General features: G+C 38.4%; 1 protein-coding gene across 1 annotated transcript in view; it reads left to right on the top strand.

The window, feature by feature from the left end:
* arid4b (AT-rich interaction domain 4B) overlaps window positions 1-25,651 on the top strand; it is a 165,712-nt gene that overhangs the window by 10,232 nt on the left and 129,829 nt on the right. Inside the window, 3 exon segments of the mRNA XM_046871718.1 lie at window positions 817-854; window positions 9,330-9,440; window positions 14,813-14,878. Coding sequence (XP_046727674.1) covers window positions 849-854; window positions 9,330-9,440; window positions 14,813-14,878 — 183 coding nt within the window. The 5' untranslated portion in view covers window positions 817-848.

Here is a 25,651-nt window from a genome sequence, read left to right as displayed (position 1 = left end):
TATATATATATATATATATATATATATATATATATATATATATATATATATGTATGTATGTATGTATGTATGTGAGTGTATGTATGTATATCAAACTGTGTTTACAGACAAGGATTTTTTGAGGTGTTTCTGGGCCCATAAAGTAATTTCCATTACAGAATCATAACTGTTTTTAAAGCAATGCTGTCTGAGGTCTCAATGATCTCAGCCATTCGATATAAATTTTTATATTTGACTTTGCGCACAGAGATTTTTCCAGATTCTCAGAATCTTTTGATATTACTTACTGCAGATGATTAAATATTCAAAGTCTTCACAATTTGATGTTGAGGAACATTATTCTAAAATTGTTCCACAATCTGTAGACAGTTCTTTGCATATTGGTAAACCTCTGAGGATGTTGGCTTCTAATAGACTTGCTAAGATCTTGCCTTGCTAAGATACTCTTTTTAATACCAAATCAAGGCACTGACCTATTTCTAATTAACCCAATTTGTTGTAATAAATTTTCCCCCAACTGATTCTTTTTAATAAAATGTACTTTTCCAATCTCATTTTGCCCCTGTCGTAACTATTTTGAGACGTGATGTGTCTTCAGATGTAAAAATACCAGATTTTCCCCTCAACATGGTACATTTTAAACGTGATATACTTCTTGTGTTATATTGTGAATAGAAAATGGTTTTATGAGATTTGCAAATAATTGTATTCTGTTACTATTTAACTTTTTTGGAATTAGTGCAAAAATGTATTTTAAGATACAAGATGGATATGATTACTTTTTCTGTTTTAAAGTATTTTTGTTTTTCTTTTTAGCTGAAGAAATAGCACCGCAGTTGTGGACAGAAATGAAGGTAAGCTGGTGGATGATAAAGCTCTCTCTAGCCTAGAATTAGAATCCAGAATGAATGCAAATGTTTCAAATAATATAGAGAAATGCTGTTAGCATTTTTACTATGGACAGAATTTTTTTTTTAAACGGTAAAAACCTCTTGTCTTGTAAACTGGTTGCCTTAAACCTTTGTTATCAAATGCATGCTTAATGTGTATACTATTTGACTGTTATATGATTCAAAGCTATACCTCTGCTAGGTACACATTTGCTTATCTAAAATTACCATGAAGTTTCATGCACATTTTTTAAAAGTATGCAATCAAAACCACTTGATGCCTGAAAGACTAGAACTGCATCATCATGTTGCATCTGAGGTTGTGTTGCTTTGCTTTAAGTCAGCCAGCACAGGCTGGTTAGTACAGGTCTGCAATATTGGACCAAAAAAGCAGGACATCACAGGAAGAAATAACACTAGTCCAGTGGAAATAGCACAGGCAGTGAAAAGAGTCTGTCTGAATACTTATAAACACTAGGTTCCGGCACTCACTGGGTTACTTCCGACCATCCAAAACACTGGGGTGTGAAGCAAGGGGAGCATGCCCGGACAAGTCTGAAGTGGGAGACATGGAAAGTAGGATGGACTCGTAGGATTCTTGGGAGCTCAAGTTCCAGATTAAGCCTTTCCGTCTGGCCGTTGGTTTGAGGATGCAAGCCTGAGAGGCTGATAAAAATGCCCAGGAGATGGTTGAACTTCTTCCAAAAATAAGCATAGAACTGGGGCCCTCGATTGCAGAGACAATATCCTAGGGTAAGCCATACAGGCAAAAAACGTGTTTGAGAAGTAGCTGGGCCGATTCTTTGGCCGAGGAAAGTTTAGGTAAAAGAATGAAGTGATCCATCTTGGAGAACCTGTCGACTACTGTGAGGACGGCAGTATGACCGGCAGGGTCTTGTTTTGGGTACATGTAAGGCAGCAACAAACTCATGAACGTCTTTGTGGATGGACGGCCACCAAAAACGTTGTAGGAGCACGGTCAAGGTGCGAGGGGTGCCTGGAATGACAGAAATATTTAATCGTTAAAATGCCAGATGAACAGTCCTCATTGTGCTTGGCATCGATTCAGACACTTGGCCGATCGCAGATATTCCATATTTCAATGGTCGGTCCAAACAAGAATGGAACTTTGTAACCCTCAAGCCAGTGATGCTATTCTTCAAAGGCTAACTTAAATGGCAAGAGCTCCCGTTCGCTGACAGGATAGCTCTGTTCAGCCAGGCTGAGGTGGCAAGAAAAGAAAGCGCACAGGTGCAGACGGTTATGAGGGGCACCTTTCTTGGAAAGAACAGCACCGACCTCCAGATCAGAGGCATCCGCCTCTACCACAAATTGGCAGGAAGGGTCCAGAATGGCAAGGACAGAGTCCGAGGTGAAGAGACTCTTGAGCATGGTAAAGGCCTGTTTCGTCTCTGGGTCTCAGCTGAAAGCCTGGTGCTCTTGAGGTAAGTTGGTAAAGGGATCCCGCAACAGAGCTGTAACCCTTGATGAACCGCCGATAAAAGTTGGCGAACCCCAAGAACCTCTGTAATTGCTCCAGAGTGGTGAGTTGGGGCCAGTCCTTTACCACCTGAATCCTGAAGAGGAATCCTGAATCCAAAGAAGAGGAAAATGCCTTATGTGTGTCAGATTTGGTTCACAGCTAAACAAAATACCCAGATACTTTTTTGCTTGCCCTAAAAATTCTGGTGCTCTTTGTTAACTTCTATCTGTGTGAAGCAATACTAAATCCAAGCATTATTTGAAGCTGGATGTGACAGCTGTGTTAATCTGTGTTAGTTGGTCACACCCTTTCACACCCATCTGATTTCAAAAACTGTCAAGAAGTAAAACTTCACCTTTCTTACTAGAATGATAAGTCAGTACAATGAATATTCCTTAGATTTTTTTTTTTGTGGTAAGATTATATATATATATATATATATATATATATATATATATATATATATATATATATATATATATATACACACACACATACATACAGTGAGGAAAATAAGTATTTGAACACCCTGCTATTTTGCAAGTTCTCCCACTTAGAAATCATGGAGGGGTCTGAAATTGTCATCGTAGGTGTATGTCCACTGTGAGACATAATCTAAAAAAATCTAAAATCTAAAATAAATTGCAGAAATCACAATATATGATTTTTAAACTATTTATTTGTATGATACAGCTGCAAATAAGTATTTGAACACCTGTCTATCAGCTAGAATTCTGACCCTCAAAGACCTGTTAGTCTGCCTTTAAAATGTCCACCTCCACTACATTTATTATCCTAAATTAGATGCACCTGTTTGAGGTCGTTAGCTGCATAAAGACACTTGTCCACCCCATACAATCAGTAAGAATCCAACTACTAACATGGCCAAGACCAAAGAGCTGTCCAAAGACACTAGAGACAAAATTGTACACCTTCACAAGGCTGGAAAGGGCTACGGGGAAATTGCCAAGCAGCTTGGTGAAAAAAGGTCCACTGTTGGAGCAATCATTAGAAAATGGAAGAAGCTAAACATGACTGTCAATCTCCCTTGGACTGGGGCTCCATGCAAGATCTCACCTCGTGGGGTCTCAATGATCCTAAGGAAGGTGAGAAATCAGCCCAGAACTACACAGGAGGAGCTGGTCAATGACCTGAAAAGAGCTGGGACCACCGTTTCCAAGGTTACTGTTGGTAATACACTAAGACGTCATGGTTTGAAATCATGCATGGCACTGAAGGTTCAACTGCTTAAACCAGCACATGTCTAGGCACGTCTTAAGTTTGCCAAGTTTGCCAGAAACCTGACTGATCTAGAGAAGATAGGGTAGTGCCTTCCCACTCGGAATACCTACTCTCTCACCGGCTGCACTTTTCTTCCCAAAGCGCATCCCGGATTCCCCCGATCTTGCCGTTGTTAATTCTATGCTTTTGCTGCTCATCCCACCACATTTTTCCGCCACTTCCGCGAGTTCTTCTGCGGCTGTACAGTGCCGATCGAGATAACCGTCGTTAAGTGGCAAATTTGCCCCCCCTTGTGCTCGAGATATTAGGGTTCCGCCACCCCATGACCTGGCCTCCACAGTCATCGGACCTGAACCCAATCAAGATGGTTTAGGGGTGAGCTGGACCGCAGAGTGAAGGCAGAAGGGCCAACAAGTGCCAAGCATCTTTTGGGGAACTCCTTCAAGTGCTCAAGTCCTTCAGGTGACTACCTCTTGAAGCTCATCAAGTGAATGCCAAGAGTATGCAAAGCAGTAATCAAAGCAAAAGGTGGCTACTTTGAGAAACCTAGAATATGACATTTTTCAGTTGTTTTACACTTTTTTATGTATATAATTCCACTTGTTAATTCATAGTTTTGATGCCTTCAGTGTGAATCTACAATTTTCAAAGTCATGAAAATAAAGAAAACTCTTTGAATGAGAAGGTGTGTCCAAACCTTTGGTCTGTACTGTGTATATATATATATATATATATATATATATATATATATATATATATATATATATATAATTTGTTTATCCCTGATGAGCAATACAGTGGTGACAATGGCAAGGAAAAACTCCCTGAAATGGCCAGTGTTGAGGGTTACGCGTTACAAGTAACGCGTTACAAGTAACATGCGTAATGTAATAATATTACTTTTCTGGAGTAACGAGTAAAGTAGCGTGTTACTTTATGAATTTACACATTCATTTCCGAGTTACTTTTTCAAAAAAGTAATGCGAGTTACTTTTCAGTTAAATTATTTTGCATAAAAAAATCAATACTGAATTAAAATAACCGTAGTCACGTAGAATCGCGCACGTGCGAGCCGCGGGAACAGAAGCTGGTCAGAAGCGGGGATGGCAAACCAGAGAATTACATTACTGTGATGGAAGTATTCTTATTATTTTGAAATAGTCGAGGAAAAGGAGAAAGGGATAATGGTTAAGTGTAGATTATGTGTTGGTGAAAAGCTCTTGTCAACTGCAAAAATACCACTTCAAAAAAAAAAAAACCATCTGCATGCAAAGCACAGCACTACAGATCACAGCGGAGATAGAGAGCAAATGTACAGCTCATTTGCTCTTTGTGGGAAGATAAACTGCCACGGTACATGCAGAGAATGATGTAGACGAGGACAAGGTCATATTTACGGAATTGCACGAAGTTTTATAAGATGACAGCGAAAGGTATGTTCTCCCTCCACATCACCTGTGTGCAGCCCACATGTCTTTTGCCCTAATATAACTTATTTCTTAATGGCAATGATCTATATTACACCTGTTACACCTGTAAGGCGTGAAAGAGCGCAAAAGTAATATAACGCGTTACTTTCCATAAAAAGTAAATAAGTAACGTAATTAGTTACTTTTTTGGGGAGTAACTCAATATTGTAATGCGTTACTTTTAAAAGTAACGTTGCCCAGCACTGGAAATGGCATAAAGGAAAAAACCTTGAGAGGAACCAAACTGAAAAGGGAATCTATCCTCATCTGGGTGGCACCAAATGTCCATTCATTGCAGTTACATTGTTGAGGTGTGTAGTAATAGGTGCATAAATGCAGAACTGTTCATACAACCTGTGGTCCTGAGCACATTGTTGTAAACTGTTATTAGTTACAGTCTGAATCAGTCCTCAAATTTGCTCAGTGGCCTCATGGATCTAGGGTTCTAGGGTGGATCTAGAACCATCCCCAGCTGTTCAGAGTGGTCTCAATTGAGAAGGACTCCATCCAGAGGTGGGATGTTGGGATGAACCGAGCAGAAAAGAAAAGAAAAGAAAAGAAAAGAAAAGAAAGGACAGGAACACTGGTCACTGGAACCTCAGGGGCATGTTTACTTGACAGAGAGAAAGAGAGAGAGAGAGAGAGAGAGAGAGAGAGAGAGAGAGAGAAAGAGAAAATAAAGATTGGCAAACATTCTAATTGTTTGTGTTTACATACACTATACAGTGTGATCAGGGTGTATGTCTCTGTAGAGGAAAGATCTAAGAACTAAGGAAGACCTACCGACAAAAGGCTTGCTGTTATGTTTTCAGCCTTGACATAAACAGTGAGACTGCGTCTAAATCCCGAACACTAATTATGGGGCTTTGTAAGAGGAAGATCTGCACCCTGCTGTTGTCTTCATTATTTTATGTACCAACAAATAGCCTGCACCTTTTGATCTAAGTGGGTGTGGTAGATCATAATTGATCATAAGCTCGCTCAAATACTGCGGCACAAGACCATTTACCGTAATTTCCGGACTATTAAGTGCACCAAACAAATATAAGCCGCACCCACTGAATTTTACAAAGATTTTTATTTTGAACATAATAAAATGTTATGTTTGAACATAAATGTTATGTTCAAACATTTGTTGTTGTTATGAACATAATAAAATGCCGCACCTGTCTATAAGTCTACACTGAAACTAATGAACTTTACACAGGCTTCAACGAACGACAGTGTCTCTTACATGGTATAACGGGTGAAATATGTTGTGGCTCCTTTAAGAGCAAAACAGCATTTTGGGATAAGCCTGCCGCAGCATTTTTTCCGGTATTACTACATGTGTGCAAAGTTTCTTTGAATAACCCGTAACGCTGTTGCCAAGAAAAATTAAAAAGCACGGTTTTTGGAAACCTGTCTGTGCTTATATGATTTTTTTTGCAACTGGAGTTAGCGAGCTATCCCATGACCCTGACTCAACGTGTCTTCCTCCTTCCTTTCACAACTATTTCTCTCGAGAGTTTATCTTTTTATATATATATATGTATGTGTGTGTGTGTGTGTGTGTATATGTGTATATATATAATTTCTCTTCAATGCCATAGCCTTAGAACCATTTCTGTACTTCTTAATGATGTCCACACATCTCTGCACTGTTATAGCATTTATATTTATTCACTGTACATATGCTTACATATATATCACTTGCTGTAAATATGTTACATATTTATCTGCACTTTTGCACGACTGCTACATTTTGCACTTCTGGTAATTGCCAAACTGCATTTTGTTGCTGTGTACCTGTACAATGCAATGACAATAAAGTTGTATCTATCGATCTATCAATGTATCTATCTATCTAGAACACAAGTTGATGATTTTGATGCAGAAATAAATTAAATGAATTTATTTACTTGATTGAGAGTAAAACTTGGTAAATGATGATCTGTTATAATTATAGTATAGTGGAACCCGGTTATGTCGATGTCTTAGGGGGTCGCCAAAAAGCATCGAGGTAACCGATGATCGGAATAAACGAAAATCAAAATGGCGGCAATATATTAATGTGCTTGAAATTTCTTTATGTACATGATGTGCGTTAATAAATGAGAATGTGCATGCACGTGTTTTTGAAGGTTTTTTTTTTTACACAACAGCGTTGCTGCGATTTGTTTGATCAAGGCATGCTATAAAAATACATACAGTACATGTTTATCTGTCAGGAAGCCACATGCCACGCCCCTTGGCGCCCTTCAGCGTGTCAGGTGCTTTCCTGGCCGCTTTCTCTGAAGCTCCCGCGGCTTCAATCGCGCACATATGGTGCTCGTTTATCATCATCACCAGCTCCTATTTAAACTTCCACACTCTCACTGTCCGTTATTGTTGGTATATGTTGGTTCACGGCGCATGCGTATCCCGGTATGTGTCTTCCCACCGGGACTCTCTCAACGGCTGCGCTTTTCTTCCCAAAACGCATCGCGGATTCCCCCCGAACCTGCAAAGTTTATAGGACTGTGGTGAGACCTGCGAAGTTGTATGGATTAGAGACCGTGTTTAAAAGACAGGAGGCGGAGCTGGAGGTAGCAGAGCTGAAGGTGTTAAGGTTTTCGTTGGGAGTGACGAAGATGGACAGGATTAGAAATAAGTTTATTAGAGGGACAGCCCATGTAGGACGTTTTGGTGACAAGGTGAGGGAGGCGAGATTGAGATGGTTTGGACATGTGTTATATTGGAAAAAGAATGCTGAGGATAGAGCCACCAGGAAGGTGACCAAGGAGGAGGTTCATGGATGTGGTGAGGGAAGACATGCAGGTGGATTACAGAACCACTCTAAACACGAAGAAGACGCACTGTGGGCATGTTTCCATTTATTCAGGTCTGTGCGTAAGTAATGGTGAGTTGAGGCGAGAGCAAGACGAGTTTCTCAAAGTGGAAATATGCTCATTATTTCACTTTAGTTGAGCATAAAGACAAAAACATTTTAGTCAAATGTAAGCTGTCTTTCTGTTCGAAGGTCGTATCTACTGCGATAAACAGAAACTCCAATCTGTTGAAGCTCCTCCAGAAACTGCATGCCTCGACGAAGCTAGAAGCTAACCCGGTGTTATGTTGTACATTGTTGATAGTTTTCATACTTAAGCTGTGAAAGGAACATTTTTAACAGCTCTACACAACAGCTTTTATGATGCAGAAGCCACTTTAGTTTTTGATTCTGAATATATTATTCAGCTTGTTTTGTTATTTATTTCAGAAATCCTTGTGATTATATTCAGTTTGTGCTGGTCTGACTTAAATAAAATAGTGTTTAAAAATTACTGTATGTTTAAGTCAGTTTTGTGTTTGTATAGACCATAACGCATAAAAGGGCATTAATGGGAATATTAAAGAACGTTCTTTAAAAAGTAATTAAAAAGTTACTTTTAAAAGTAACGCATTACTTTTTGGTGTAAGTAATCAACAAAGTAATTGAGTTATTTTTTGAATGAAGTAACTAGTAACTGTAACTAGTTACTGTTTCTTAATAACTAGCACAACACTGCTCATGAGACAGGTGACTTTCAACCCAGTACTTTTTTCTGGTTTGCTGGATTGCCAGGACTTAGTTCATTTATTTATATATGAAATAGAAATAATGTCCAATGCAGGAAATGTATGTTCAAGGCACTGCATCATCTATAACTTATCTTTTTGAGCAATATAAACTTTGAAGTGTCTTCTTACCAAATATATCTGAATTCTGTATGTAGCCCACTTTTCTCAGGAACTGTTAACATTCAAATTTTAGGTAGGGCAGTTTTAGTCGTGAGTCCCAAAAGTGGTGGCGAAGCTAACAGGTTAATATAAAATGCTTGGATGACTTAGGAAGCACACTTTTTCATGTTGCTGCTTTTCCCTTTACTGTCTGGCATTTTCACGGGTGGTTGTGTTATCTTACTGTCATGCTAACCCAACTGATCGATACCTGCTTTCAGAATTTCATTATCGATAATTGATTAGTTGTTGCAGCTCTTGATGTGATTCAAGCAAATTTCTCTTTTAACATCCAGAAGATATAAAGGGTCAGTCCGGATGCACGTATGCGCATAATGAGCCACAATGGTTGCCGATAATTTAGAAGAAACTTGTAAGAATAATTAATGACCTTGTTGTCAATATGTGTTTGACAATGGTTGAACCTAGTATGACATAGTAAAAAAAAAAGTAGTTCACATAGTATTGTCACATTTTAATGTTTATTGTTGCCATTTTTTCACACAGACTCTAGAGGAGCCTGCATACCTGACTGTCGGCACAGACGTGAGTGCCAAGTACCGTGGGGCATTTTGTGAGGCTAAGATCAAGACTGCCAAGAAACTTGTCAAGGCCAAGGTGAGCCATTACTCTGAAAACATTGCTGAAATATCTGATGGGTGAAATGTACAAAAATTTATTCAACTTTATTTCATAAAAATGCAAATTAAAAAATGTATTGTGGGAGAGCGTTTGGGTCGAGGAAAGGAATTCCATGACAGGACAGTTTCGGAATCAACAAAAAATCTTTTATTTATATTTTTACTATGTGCTCAGTGCCTCAGTCATTTGTTCTCCGGCACACACACATCCTCACACTCCTTCTTAAATGCTCCCTCCAATCACTGCAAGAGAGAGAACACTCATTAGTCAGAATTAACTTCAGGTCAGTCATTCCCGTGTCTACCTGCTCCCGGCCTCGCCCTCCATTTACAAACTGGCTCTTGGCCCCTCCCCCGCTGCCACATGTATTAAAAGTAAGTTACAAACTGTGGGTAAAATTCCAGGATGATTTGATCAACCTGTATGATTCAATGGAAATGCTTTTGGGATTTTATTTTTGGATTTTCTTTTGTATACAGCCGTGGCCAAAAGTTGAAAAATTACACATTTCAATTTTTACAAAGTCTGCCGCTTCAGTGTTTTTAGATCTTTATGTCAGATATTACTATTATATACTGAAATATTATTACAAGCATTTTATGCATTAAGAGTCAAAGGCTTTCATTGGCAATTACATAAAGTTTATGCAAAGCTTTTTGTTCCTTCTTTTTTTAAAGATCTCTTCAATTCACCCTGGCATGCTGTCAATCAACTTCTGGTCCACATCCTGACTGATGGTAGCCCATTCTTGCATAATCAATGCATGGAGTTTGTAAGAGTTTTTGTTTGTCCACTTGTCTCTTGAGGATTTACCACAAATTCTCAATGGGATTAAGGTCTGGGGATTTTCCTGTCCACGGACCCAAAATTTTGATGTTTTGTTTAAGCCCCTTAGTTATTACTTTTGCCTTATGGCAAGGTGCTCTATCATGCTGGAAAAGGCATTGGTTATCATCAAACTGGTCTTGGATGGTTGGGAGAAGGTGCTCTCTGAGGATGTTTTTGTACCATTATTTATTTATGGTTGTGTTCCTAGGCAAAAATGTAAGTGAGCCCATTCCCTTGGCTGAGAAAAAGCAGCTGGCCCCTGGATGCTTTACTTTTGCATGACACAGGACTGATGGTAGCGCTCACCTTTTCTTCTCCAGACATGCTTTTTTTTTTCGATGCCCCACATAATCGAAAAGGGAATTCCTAAAAAAAAAGACTTTAATCCAGTCCTTATCAGTCCTGTACCTTTTACAGAATATCAGTCTGTACCTGGAGAAGACAGTCTTTTCCTGGAAAAAGGTGGCTTCTTAGCTGCCCTTTCTGACATCTGTCTCTCTTCCAAAGGTCTTCACCTCACTGTGTGTGCAGATGCACTCACACCTGCTTGCTGCTATTCTTGTGCAAGCTCTGCACTGGTGGTTCCCCGATCCTGCAGCTAAATCAACTTTAGGAGACAGTCCTTGCGCTTGTTGGACTTGCTTGGGCACCCTGACACTTTCTTAACAACGATTGAACCTTTCTCCTTGAAGTTCTTGATGATCCCATAAATTACTGATTTAGATGCAATCTTACAAGCAGCAATATCCTTGCCTGTGAATCTTTATGTGCAAAGCAATGATGACTGCATGTGTTTCCTTGTAGGTAACCTGGTTAACAGAGGAAGAACAATGAATTCTAGCACCACCCTCCTTTTAAAGCTTCCAGTCTGTTGTTCTAACTCAATCAGCAGGACAGAGTGACCTCCAGCCTTGTCCTTATCAGCACTCATACCTGTGTTAACAAGAGAATCACTGGCATGATGTCAGCTGGTCCTTTTTTTGGCAGTAATTTTTTTTGTGGATTTCATTTTCAGGAACTTTGCTAATTAATTTAAATTCATCTCTTTATAACATTCTGGAGTGTATGCAAATTGCCATCGTAAAAACAAGACTTTGTAAAAATTAATATTTGTGTCATTCTTAAAACTTTTGGCCAAGGCTGTAGCTACAGCATCAATTCAAAATACCATTTGTTGTCTTATAAAAAGAGAAAGACATAATTTCAAATGGCAAGGGTCTACTTTTTATTCACTCACAATTATGTAATTGATTTTGTAAATGACTCTCTGCTTCCTATATCTTTGTAATTTTTTATTTTTTGGAACGCATTGCAATAATGTAATTAAAAAAATATAATTGTTGCACAGACAAGTGAAATACAGCAGGGAAAATAAGTATTTGACACATAAGCATTTTTTATCAGTAAGGGGATTTCTAAGAGGGCTATTGACACAGAATTTCAATCAGATGTAGCCATCAAGCCAAATATTGAATTCATACAAAGAAATCAGAACATTTAATTATACAAGTTAAGTCATGATAAATAAAGTGAAATGACACAGGGAATAAGTATTGAACACATGAAGATAACAAGGTGCAAAATGGAATAGAAAGCCAGGAGATCACCTGAAATCTGTCAGTATTGAGAGAGAAACCCTGCCCCCTATCAGTACTAATTGATATCAGCTGCTTTAGTCCTAATTAATGGCCTATAAAGGCTTCTCATTACCCAGGAGGCACACAGGAAAGACTTCATGATGGGTAAAAGCAAAGAACTCTCTCAAGATCTTCGTGATCTTATCAATGAAAAGCTTTTTGATGGGAATGGTTAGAGGCGCATTTCCAGAATGCTGAATGTTCCTGTGAGCACTGTGGGGGCCATTATCCGGAAATGAAAGAGCATCAGTTCACCATAAACCAGCCTTGATCAGGTGCTCCACGTAAGATCCCTGTCCGAGGAGTCCAAAGAATAATCAGGAGAGTTCGCCAAGAGCCAAGAACCACTCGGGCAGAACTTCAGGAAGACCTTGCATCAGCAGGTACTGTTATTTCAAAGAAAACTATAAGCAATGCACTGAACCGCCATGGCATCCATGCACGCTCACCACGCAAGACTCCATTGCTGAACAAAAAGCATGATGAGGCTCAGTTAAAGTTTGCGAAAGAGCATTTGGAGAAGCCTGTGGATTATTGGGTCAGATGAAAGCAAAATTGAGCTTTTTGGCAGTCATTCTACACACCATGTTTGGAGAAGAAATGGCACTGCCCACCACCCCAAGAACACCATACCAACAGTTAAGTTTGGGGGTGGAAGCATCATGGTTTGGGGCTGCTTTTCAGCAAGGGATAGTGGCAGACTTCATATTATTGAAGGCAGGATGAATGGAGAAATGTACCGGGACATTCTGGATAAAAATCTGCTGCCATCTACCAGAAAGCTGAAAATGAAAAGAGGGTGGACATTTCAGCAAGACAATGATCCCAAACACAAGGTCAAGGAAACAATAAAGTGGTTTCAAAGAAAGAAAATCAAGTTGCTTGAATGGCCCAGTCTATCACCTGACCTAAATCCCATAGAAAATCTATGGAGAGAACTGAAGATCAAAGTCTAAAAGCTGTAATCACCAACAAAGGCTTTTCTACAAAGTATTAAATAAAGTGTGTTCAATACTTATTCCCTGTGTCATTTCACTTTATTTATTATGACTCAAATTGTATACTGAAATGTTCTGATTTCTTTGTATGAATTCAATATTTGGCTACATGTGATGGACATTCTGTGTCAATAGCCCTCTTAGAAATCCCCTTACTGATAAAAATGCTGATGTGTCAAATACTTATTTTCCCCGCTGTATGTCTATATAAACCTTGAAATGTCTATTTGAATGTTTTAATGTTTAAAATTTAGAACAAATATTCTCTGTTTGTGTAATGTGCAAGAAAACTAACAATGGGTACAGTTTTTATGCCTCAGCTCATTCTAGGCACCCTCTTCACAGTTATTCATTCAGTAATGACCTGAACAAACTATTCAACTGTGTTATATGTCCCCAATCAATGTGATAAAATTGGCATCAAGCCTGATCGGACTATTGTTCCCTTTTTTGAATGATGGCACGCTATATATGAGGAAAGGTACAAAAAGCTTTACCAGCAGCATTAGCTGCAAGGGTTTTATTAAACAGCTTATTAATAAGCTTTGTGGTGTTTCACAGAAAGTGGGACCAAAACAGGCAGAAGTTACTATGTGTAAGTTCCAAGAGCTACGTATGTGTCAGGAATATCGCCACTGCTGATAGCTCGAGTCACCACTAGAGGTGGAAAAAGTAATAAAATATACCACTCAAGTAAAATTACTGTTACTTCAATGACATTTTACTTAAGTACAAGTAAAGTTACTGGTCTAAAAATCTGCTCAAGTGCAAAAGTGATAAGTAGATAATTTATAATTTAACAAGTAAAATTTTTTAACAACGGGTGGGGGAAATTTTAGTGTGGGGACAAGGGGATTTAAATATTAATCTAGTTGTTTTTAATTGAAGGAACACCTTTATAAATTAAAATGGAATAACAAAAAAACACTACAGTCATATTGTCCTTTATGAGAGAAATCAAAATGCAGATTCAGAATTCAAACAATGAGTGCACATATTGAACAACTTTTGATTTGATAGCAGTTAACTTTCAGCTGGGTCTGCATTACTGGCATCTGTCTTGTCTGTATCCATCTTTCTTTGTTGTGAGTTTAATGTGTTTGTTCTCCACCCATCAATCAGTGCAGTAGTTTCCAGGCTGTGATTTTTCTTCCTCTTGCATTAATTTTTCTTTCTTTATTTTTTTACTAAGTAACAAATATGATTTAAAATGTAGTTAAGTACAATACTTCAAATAAAAAATACTGAAGTAAAAGTACAATTCCAAATTCTAAAAACTACTTTAAAAATAGTACACAAAAAACAAATTACAGTGGCACAAATACTTTCCACCTCTGGTGTTAAATATAGTGTAATAAGGGTTATGCTATTATTATTCTATAGGAAATAAAAACAATACGTGTCAGGACATCTCCAGGATCAGACCTCTAAAGCATCAGGGGAGTGGTAGCTTAGTGGTTAAGGTACTGGGTTACTAATTAGAAGTTCTGGGGTTCAAGCCCCGGTATTGCCAAGCTGCCACTCTTGGGCCCCTGACCCCCAAGGCTCTTAACCCTCTATGCTCCAGGGCCGCTGTATCATGGCCGATCCTGCGCTCTGACCCCAGCTTCTAAGCAAGCTGGGATATTCGAAAAACAAATTTCACTGTGCTGTAATGTATATATGACGAATAATGCTGTAATGTATATGTGACGGATAAATAATATTAATCAGACCACTACAGATTAACACAGTGAACCCATTCACACCATAAACCTACCACTTAAATAATTTAAGAGTTGTTTAAAAGCAGACCTACAGTCAGTGTGCAGTCTTCCCACAAATTCTAGCACTGATTACAAATCTTAATATCATACATTTTTCATCATCTTTCTTTTTATTACAGGTGACCTTTAAGCCAGACTCATCCACTGCTGAGGTTCATGATGAACACATCAGAGGAAACCTGAAGGTAAGAAAATTTGTTAAAACATCTTTTAGTGCAGAAATGATCTGTAGAAATAATAACAATAAATATATAAGACCTCTATTCAAACTATACTCTGCTTTATTAACTGTTTCATTAAAGATGTCAATGCATACATTCACAAACTGTCACACGACCACTCCCCTGCATCCATTTAACTCCACTGCTTGTCTCAGACCCGTGAGCCACCCGGTTTGCAGCTACTGAAACCCATCACCTGTATCCCATTTCTTCTTCCATAAACTAACAATCACTTCACATCATTTACTAATATATGTAATTTAACCATGTGGATGCAGGGGAGTGACAGTCGACAATTGACATCTTTAATGCAATAGAGTTACTAAAGCAGAGCATGGTTTGAATAGACGTTGCAGGCCTGTCTAAGCAGATAGTATTGGTGGGTGAGGACTATCCATTTAACTGCCAATCATTTCTTTCTCGATCATGCTGAAAGCTTGCCCCTGATATATAGCCCAGGATGTTTTTCCCACTCCACCAACTGGCCTCCAGCCCCCTGCTCAACGTGTTTTCCAAAAAAATGAGAGAAATCAGGGGAATGTAGAAATGGCCCAGCGCAGGGTGTAGCTTTTATTGGACTGAAAGCCTGCAGGACTACTCTGTTTATTGGACTGGATCATCCTTTTCAATTAGATCACTCTGAAGGCTGGTGACATCTGAATACTTAGGCACAAATTTATGATAATAGCACTGGAAACTGTCTAACCTTTTGGGTTTTGGGTCTTGAGCAGGGTGCAAACACTGTTTTATAAATTTGGGACCAAAATAAAAGCCCAGTTTTTTTTGTTCTATCTGCCCAATTGCACACATTTTTGGGTACGCTGTGCGTCCTCATTGGTTCAGGCGGAGCAAGGCCTTTAACCCTCTGAGCTCCAGGGGCGTTGTACCCTGCACTCTGCCCCCAGCCTCTAAAACAAGCTGAGATATGCAAAGAAAAGTATTTCACTGTAATCTCTATTCCATTCTTCACTTTTTTTCAAAAATTTTAACACATACACATACATACAGAGGTACGAGATGCAGTGAAATGCTTTTTACGACTGTCCGACATTTAAGCATAAAAAGGAATTAAATGAATTCTACTAGAATTACTAGATTAGACTAGAATATAATTTTACTTATATTGTAGAAGTTTGACCCTCAACATTTAACAAGCGGCATATATTAAATGAAAATGAAAAGCTTGCCTACCTTTGATCAAGATCAATCAATGATGGTAAATATTTATAAATTCTACTAGCTAAGACTTTAGCAATTATCTTAGTCTCTGAATTTAAAATACTTATTGGTCTATAACAGGGGTGGGCAATTAATTTCTATAGGGGGCTACATGAAAAATCTGAACTGTGTTGGAGGGCTGAACCAATGATAACTTGAACTTAATTCTGCTCAATATTATTTTTCTCCCATTGTAAAAAGCAGTAAATTATATCTTTTGATAAGCTGCTAGTAGGTAAAGTAATAAAGCGAGTAAATCAAGTAATAAACAGTTTAAAACAAAAAGAAAATTACCTTCATTTTATTTTTAACTTGTTAATCTACATAAATACTAAAAAGGTGTTTCGGAGTATGTTAAATATAAGCAACTAAACAACTTTATACAAAAAGCAATAAGTGCTTTTGATGTTTTCAGTTTAGTTTACTTGTTCAGTGAGAAAAATCCAGTCTGTCTTGGGCTTGAACAAGTGCACTGAAATCTGGATGAGGTGGCTATGCGAAGGACAGCTGAGAGGTGATCATCAGTTATAGAGGATCTGTATCTGGATTTGCAAAGTTTTGTAAGAAGCTTTTGTTGAGTTTGCAGCTTGGCTAGCAAAGCCTCCGACTCCTTTGCGTGCTCTCACGTAGTGGCGATTCAGATTGTAATCCCAAAACACAGCGACTTGTGTACCACAAACTAAGCACACGGCTTTACCTTTGACCTCTGTAAAGAAATATTTAGCAGTCCATGTCTTGTTGAAAACGCGGCATTTGGAATCAACTTTTCTTTTTTAATGTGAGCCGACATTTTTGGGGGGGGGCAGGGGTAGCTGGCTAGCATCACCTGTTGCAGACATACGAAGATACGTGCGACCATAAGTAAATAATACGTCATGTTTTTAAATAAAAGCAACACAGTTGTATTGCATGCACACCATAATTCATTTGTGTCATTTGTGTTTATGACTGACATACCGCGGGCCGGACAGGGATGCCCAAAGCGCCGTATGTGGCCCTTGGGCCGTAAAATGCCCAGGTCTGGTTTATAAGAACCACATTTCATAGGGACTTTCCCTTCTTTAAGAACGCATGGGAAAAGGGAGTTCTTAATTATTGAATTATTAATTTAACAAATCAACCATTGGGGTTATCAATTTGTTGTGAAAGATCTTGTATATGTCTATTGGCAGGCCATCAGGGCCTGGTGCTTTCCACTCATAAAATCAATAGCTGCAGTCAAGTCTGCTTCTTCAAATGGTTGATCCAATGTTTTGGAGTCTTCTTCAGATAGAGAGATTTACTTTTCCAAAAATGTTTTTATAGAGATGGCTATTCCCTGGGGGTGATAATTTATTAAGATCTTTATAATTGTTTTTCAAAACCTTATTAATTTTATTGGGGATAATGTTTTTTCTATCTATAAATTCTAGTTTGTTAATCACATTTACATACACTATGCCAACAGCCTTCCAGGTCATATGTTTGTTTGAGTTTAGTTATATTAGCCACAGCTTTATTAAGGTCCTTTATGTATTATTTTAACTACATTTTTACTCTGCGAATGTGAAGCATCAGTACAGGTCCAAATTAGAATCTAATTAACAATTCAAATCACCACCAACTATTAAATTACCCTGAAGAGAGGACAAAATTAAGAAGAGATTATAAAAAAATGTTGGTTCATCTCTGTTTGGACTATAAACATTCACAAGATTACGATATTAATTTAGTGTCCTACCCGTAATAATAATGTACCTACCGGATGGATCATGAATATATTTTAATACCTGAAATTGTATTGATGTATGTATCAGTACAGCTACCCCTATTAAATGTAAACAATAGGATACAGCTATACCTGGCCTTACTAACTTCTATATAATTTAATGACTTCGTCTGGCAATAAATGTGTTTCTTGCAGAAACAATATTTTAGAATGGACATTTTTAACTCTATCACTTGCTTCAATTTAATTAGATTTCAGAGCCCCCAAACATTTTACAATGTCAGTGTAAAACTAGAATCCATTGACATTTGCAGCAAAATTGAATAATCTACCATTTTTTTGCTAGTCCAAGTATTATAGCAACCAGATCCACTGAGCAACTTGTACCAATTTTGGATCAAACAAAAATGTACCAGAGAATTAAAGTGTGTAATCATACATACATACATAGTAGGGCAAGAGAGAGGCAAAGAAAACAAACAAAATCATAAAGTCATAATACAAAGTAACTTCCCAGCACATGCTCTACAGAAAAAGTGCAAGGCAAACATCCCTTCTATGACTAGAACCCTAGTTAGGGTTACTCTAACAAGTCCTTTAATAGGAATGCTATAAGGATGCTGAATTAAGAGAAAAAATAAAAACTCTAAAACATAAAAATGCTTTCAAATCAAACACACACTCTCATATACCTTAAATAGCATGCCCCTTTAACCTCAGGAACATTTATTTACATTAAAGCCTATTCAATTAAATTCAATTAATTTTTATTTGCATAGTGCTTTTAACAATGAACATTGTCTCGAAGCAGCTTTACGCAGATGATTTGGCAATAAAAATGATTAAGATGTCCTTTATAAGTGTAAGTTTGTCCATGATGATAAGCCGGTGGCTACTGTGGCAAGGAAAAACTCCCCAAGATGGCATAAGAAAAAAACCTTGAGAGAACCCACACTCCAGACCAGACAAAAGGGGAACTCATCCTCATCTGGGTTGCACCGAAAGTCCATTTATTACAGATAATGATGTTACGGGGTACAGTGATGGTGTTCAGAGCAAACTGTAGTCCTGAGTCAGTGTAGCAAACTGTTGACATTAACTACAGTCCAAATCCATCTTTAAAGCTCTCGTTCTTACTCCGGATTTTCATGGTTCCACCCAAGGCGTGGATAAGAAACTATCCCCAGCTGCACAAAATGGTCCTCCAAGTAAAGAGAACACTATCCAGAGGCAGGCCTGGATGAAGTGGGAAGATCCGAGGAGGGAAGAAAAGCAGGAACAGTGGTCCCTGGAACCTCAGGAGCATGTTTAACTCGACTGTGTGAGAGAGAGAGAGAGAGAGAGAGAGAGAGAGAGAGAGAGAGAGAGAGGGTGACAGGAAGAGAAGGATATGGAATATTATGTGTCGTTATTGTTGTATGAAAGTTAAGGACACTGTGCAGTTGGGGACTTGCCAAGACGTGCAGCATAACTAAAAGTTAGAACCAGAAGGCAACATCAACTTGAGGGATCTCCGGGATAAGAGACGACCCACCACACCACCGTCAACAAACCTAAGTGAACGTGTGAGAGTAAGGGGATGACAGCATACAAATATCCCACTTCACCAAACACTCTATATCCATGATTTCTCCAGATCTTTACCCACGAAAAACCTACTGATAAAAGACTTGACTAAATAAATGATTTTAGCCCTGACACTGAGACTGTGTCTGTGTCCCGAACACTGATTGGAAGGCTGTTCCATAACTGTGGGGCTTTATAAGAGAAAGATTTGCCCTCTGCTGTAGTCTGTTATCTCTGATTTAACATTCTTTATCTAAATCAGAGCTAGTAATGGTTCTGGAACATCGCTGTGCCTTTTAACTGAGCTGCTCTCAATACTTTAACTTTGTTGACATAGTTGAGAAATTTCAGTATCACTGTTTTTGGCCTAGTCGATGTGTTCCCAGTTTGAGTGCCACTGGGTAACCTGTGTGCCCGTTCAATGATCACCAGCGCCAGGAAAGAGTCCAGAACCCGAGGGAGCCAGTTTTGGCTTCTACATTTGGTAAAGAGCAGAAGCAAGGTCTGATGCTTTTTCCGAGTTTGGAACCCTGCCTTGAAGGTCGCTAATGTTGTCTTCGGCTTGACCAGTTTGTTGCTAATGATTATATATGTTGTTCTATGCACTCTCTGGAGGGCTTTGTGGTTATGGGCAGAGCAACTGCCATATAGTGCTGAAGTCTCTGGTGCAATGGTGAGAACTACTGAGGATTTTACAGGTCAGTTTGAACTTCTTAAGTTTCCATTGGAAATGGAATGTGATGTGATTATGATTATTTATGTGAGATCATCCTTGGAGAGGAATTTTTTTCCACTGTAGCTCTGTTTGTGTATGAGTGTACACCATTGTGGGTTTTCTTGAATTCTACTCACATTTCCTTTGTACTAATAATTTTAAAAGAATGGTTGTTGTCGTGACACAATTGTGATACATCTCTATCTCACACATCTTTATGTGGGCTTCTCTCTATTTGTAATTAGGCCCAGGTTGATTGGGTCAACAGAAAACTTGAAAATATATACCTGTGTTTGGCAAAATAGTCATATGTGAACAAAGAGTACAAGAACAGCATCTTGTAATTCTTGTTTATTTATAAATCAGGTACACATTGTTATTGGGCACCTGTATCTAGAGTCAACGTAGTGTCTATCCACTGAGGATCATTTAAACCAGGGGTCACCAACATTTTTTAAACTAAGTGCTACTTCTTGGGTACCGATTAATGTGACGGGCTACCAGCTTGATACACACTTCTGAAATAACAAATTTGCTCAATTTACCTTTAATTATATGTTATTATTAATAATAAATGATATTCATCTGTGAAGACACTAATCATGTTTATGATTTCTCACAATAATTATTAACAATGATTTAACAAGGTAGTAAACAGATAAATATCAATATGCAAAACTTTATTTCTATAAATCTCTGCAAGTGTTTGCATTTTCAAATGATCACTTCTACAACATTTTCACTAGCCACTAACAATTTTTAACAATTTATGCACTAAGTTGCATCATGATTGTACAGATTATCAGTTACGTAACATGCAAAAATCAACTTGGCGACCAGCTAGCTCTAATCTAATGTAGAACATTTTTTATATTGTCATTTTCAAATTCACACCAATGCAAGTGTAATAAAAAATAAAAAAATAAAAAAATTAGATGCAGCTCGCTGGTAAGTGGCGCTATGGTGAACTATTTTTAGAAAATGCCCATGGGCGACTCATGTGGTCCTTGCAAGCTACCTGGTGCTCATGGGCACCATGTTGGTGACCCCTGATTTAAACTATTTGATGAATATTAAATGAAAATTTGAAATGCTGACTCCACACTGGAACTACTCACTTGATCTCAATGTACAGTGGTATGAAAGTGTTTGCCCCCTTCCTGATTTCTTATTTCTTTGCATGTTTGTCACACTTTAATGTTTAAGATCATCAAACTAATTTAAATATTAGTAAAAGATAACACCAGTGAACACAACATGCATGTTTTAAATGAAGGTTTTTATTATTGAGGGAAAACTAAATCCAAAACTACATGGCCCTGTGTGAAAAATAGTTTGCCCCCTAAAACTACTAACTGGTTCGTTCACCCTTAGCAGCAACAACTGCAATCAAGCGTTTGCGATAACTTGCAATGAGTCTGTTACAGTGCTGTGGAGGAATTTTGGTCCACTCATCTATGCAGAATTGTCGTAATTCAGCCACATTGGAGGGTTTTTAAGCAGGAACTACCTTTTTAAAGTCATGCCACAGCATCTCAATAGGATTCAGTTTAGGACTTTGACTGAGCCACTCCAAAATATTCATTTTCTTTTTCTTCAGCCATTCAGAGGTGGACTTACTGGTGTGTTTTGGATCATTGTCCTGCTTCATCAACAAATGGCCAGATATTTTCCTTCAGGATCTTTTGGTAAACAGCAGAATTCATGGTTTTATTTAGCAGCAAATCAGTCCCAGACCATCACACTACCACCACTATATTTTACTGTTTGTATGATGTTCTTTTTCTGAAATGTGGTGTTACTTTTACACCAGACGTAATTGGACACACACCTTCCAAAAAGTTCGACTTTTGTCTCGTCAGTCCACAGAGTATTTTCCCAAAAGTCTTGGGGATTATCAAGATGTTTTCTGGCAAAACTGAGACGAGCCTTTATGTTCTTTTTGCTCAGCAGTGGTTTTCGTGCAGACCATTTTTGCCTTTCTTATGGTGGAGTCAGAAATACTGACCTTAACTGAGGCAAGTGAGGCCTGAAGTTTTTTGGATCTTGTGATGGGGTCTTTTGTGATGGGGACCTCTTGGATGAGTCATCGCTGTGCTCTTGGGGTCATTTTGGTCGGCCAGCCACTCCTGGGAAGGTTCTCCACTGTTTCATGTTTTTGCTCATTGTGAATAATGACTTTCACTGTGGTTCGCTGGAGTCCCAAAGCTTTAGAAATGGCTTTATAACCTTTTCCAGACTGATAGACTTCTCTTTGAGAAACATGCAAAAAAATAGAAATCAGGAACAGTTTTCACACCACTGTATGTATATACAACATATGTATATTTAACATATGGGTATGGTTTTTATATAAATATATTTATAGATAAATATATTTTTATCTTCGTAAAGCTGCTTTGAGACACTGTCCACTGTTAAAATTGTTCTACAAATAAAAATGTATTGATTTACATTTTTCTAGATACACACATAATAAATAGTTTATATTACACCACATTGCACAGGTTTTAGGCTGGTGTCGAAAGACAGTGTCTGTTACACGGTGTAACGGGTGAAATATGTTGTGGCTCCTTTAAGAGCAGAGCAGCATTTTGGGAACAGCATGTCACTGCATTCTTCCAATATTACTGCGTGTGTGTGCGTGTGAGACTGAGGAATATGTCCTTATTATTTTCTGACGCTCGTTTCTAAGTTTCTTTGACTAACCCATAACGCTGTTGCCAAGAAAAATAAAAAAAGCACGCGTTTTGGAAACCTGTCTGTGCTTATATGATTTCATTTGCAACTTGAGTTAGTGAGCTCTCCCTTCATCCAGACTCAACGCGTTACAACGGCTTGTATCTAAACAGTAGCCGACCAAGAAAGTCATTGTTCACTGTCTTCCTCCTTCCTTTCACAACTATTTCTCTCTGGAGTTTATCTTTTGGCATCGTCGTGCGTTTAAAAATCAACACCGGTGAAAGTTTTTCTCCCTGCAGCTCAGAACACAGGTGAGGTGCGTTTTTTCGTTTACGTTCGGAAATTTCATTGGTCTAATGTTATGTCGCTCAGTTTTTTGGCTTGAAGTTTGTGAAACCGGAAAAACCCAGGAAAAATCCATATATTAGCCGCTTCGTTGTTTAAGCCGCGGGGTTCAAAACGTGGGGAAAAATACGGTAGTTATTCATTTTTTTTCATCAATTAACAAAATGGAAAGTAAATGAACAGAAGAGATATCCAAATCAAATCAATACATAGTGTAACCACAAGCATACATTTTTTTAGGTATCCTTGCAAACAGTTTTTGAAGGAACTTGCCAGATAGGTTGTTCCAAACATATTGGGGAATTTTCTTTTTCCTCCAATATTCTGTTCATGTAGGCTCCTTAAATACACCTGTCTTTTCATGTCATACTCTACAGATAATATGTTTTGAGATCAAGGCTTTGGGGCAGCCAGGAAATGATTAATATCTGGATCCGGATCTTTGGGTATCACCTCTATATTTCTGCTAGAGGTCTTTTTGGAACACTGACTTGTAATAACTTTACTCCTGCTTTTTGGAGGTTTATTTTGAGGGTTTTTTAGTTTAGTAGTTTTGACATCTGATTGTTAGTGTTAGGGGGATTCCAGCTTGGATTTTGTTTTGTTCTTTCCTGGTTTTTCCCATTTTCCCCAACAGATATTGCTCTGATTTTGCTCCAGTGTCCCTTATCATCTTCTGTTTCCACCTGAGAATTGTTAGTCCTATGTATATTTGAGTTCCCCTTTTTGTGCCTGTCTGCTGCCTATTCATTAAAGTTGTTATGTGGTCTTTTTCCCCAAGTTTTTTTTCTGTGAGTTTGTTTTTTGCTTTGTCTCTGGGACAGACTAAGATTTTTAGAGTTCCCAAAAAGTTTTGAATATGCTTTTTTTTTAAATTGTGGACTTTAACAGTGGTTAAGAAAATCCTTAAAGGATCTAGACTAAAAAGGGTACCTATCCTCATCTGGCTGACACCGTAAAGTGCAATTACAAATAATAAAAAAGTTGATCAATGGAAATACAATGGAACCCCGTTGTACGATCATAATTCGTTCTTGAAAATTGCTCGTGTGTCCATTTGCTCGTATGTTCGAACTGATTTTCCCCATAGGAATGAATGTAAAAGTGATTTAATCCGTTCCGAGATGTCATTCGATCGCTTATTTCTGCACTTAAAAAGTAACTGTAGCCTATTTTTAAAAACAAATACACAGCAAATGACCGTAATATAAACATAATTTAACACTTACTCATGTGATAGTGGTTGATTGCGAGTGTGAGACGCACAAAACGCTCATAACCTCCTCGGTTTCCATGTAATTCTATTTACTTTTCGTCGCCCTCCATTCACCAACCGCCGCTCGGCCACGCCCCCGCTGCCACAGTTACGTTTTGCTGCACTGAACAACGAGAGCGACCGAGTGATACGTCATCAACTAAGCAACTGATGCGACCCTCCGCCGAAAACGGGGAGCCGGCAGCGTGAGTTTGCTCGTGCCTTCGAAATTTGCTTGTGAAACAGGGTAAATTTTGCGAGCGAGGTTGCTCGTATCTCCGTTTGCTCGTACTATAGGTTGCTCGTACAACGGGATTCCTCTGTAGTATATAAAAATTATATAAAATAAATTTAAAAGATGAATAAAAGTATATTAAAAGGATATTGGGTATTGTGGGTGCTTCCAGCATTGAATGAAATAAATGTGTTTAGTAGCTTTCTGCTAATCTAAATTATTTCAAACTAATACACCTTGTAGCTTTTGAAAATCATCACTCATTCATCCTGACTATCCTAAACAATAGCCCTATTCGGACGGGACTAGTTTTACAGGGGGTCGTTAGAGAAATTTCTGTTTTACAGAGGTACTTTGTGATTTTAATCCCGTCCGAATCTGCCATGTCTGTCTTTTTCTCACACGACCTCTGTAAAAATTCCAGAGCAAATTACCTACTGTATTTCAGCAAACTCGGTGCTCCTCTGAGAAATCTAATCCCGTCCGAATGCGAATGTCTGTGATTGGCGAAAAAGTTTTTTTCCAAAATGCGTTTACCGGTATTCAAATTTCTGCTTTCTGCGCACCAATAATGCATGTGGAGGTCTTGTGCAACGCCCACATGTAAAACACAGACACTCCTACCTACGCAATAAACAAGGAGATGTTAGTCCCGTCCGAATCCATACATGAAATGACAGACGTCGGCTGAAAGAAATTCTAACTCAAACGTCGTTTGGAAAACTAGTCCCGTCCGAATAGGGCTAATGATGACAAGGCAGAAGAAAGTAAAAAAGTCGAGTACTGAAGAGGACCGAATGCCGCTGTCCGATGCTGTTCCAGCTAGCGTAAAAGTTACGGAGGTGACAAATACAGACATCATGGAAACAATAGCGAAAGTGCATAGGTCCTTTAACAGAAAATGTGATGTTCTTTTATCTACATTCTTTCGACTTCTCCCATCAGGGGTCGCCACAGCGGATCATCCGCATGTTTGATTTGGCACGTTTTTACGCTGGATGCCCTTCCTAATG

Source organism: Silurus meridionalis, chromosome 2 (assembly GCF_014805685.1).
Source record: "Silurus meridionalis isolate SWU-2019-XX chromosome 2, ASM1480568v1, whole genome shotgun sequence".
In the NCBI taxonomy this organism is placed as follows: domain Eukaryota; kingdom Metazoa; phylum Chordata; class Actinopteri; order Siluriformes; family Siluridae; genus Silurus; species Silurus meridionalis.
Note: the sequence above shows the minus strand (reverse complement) of the source record. Positions and strands in the feature narration are given on the sequence as shown.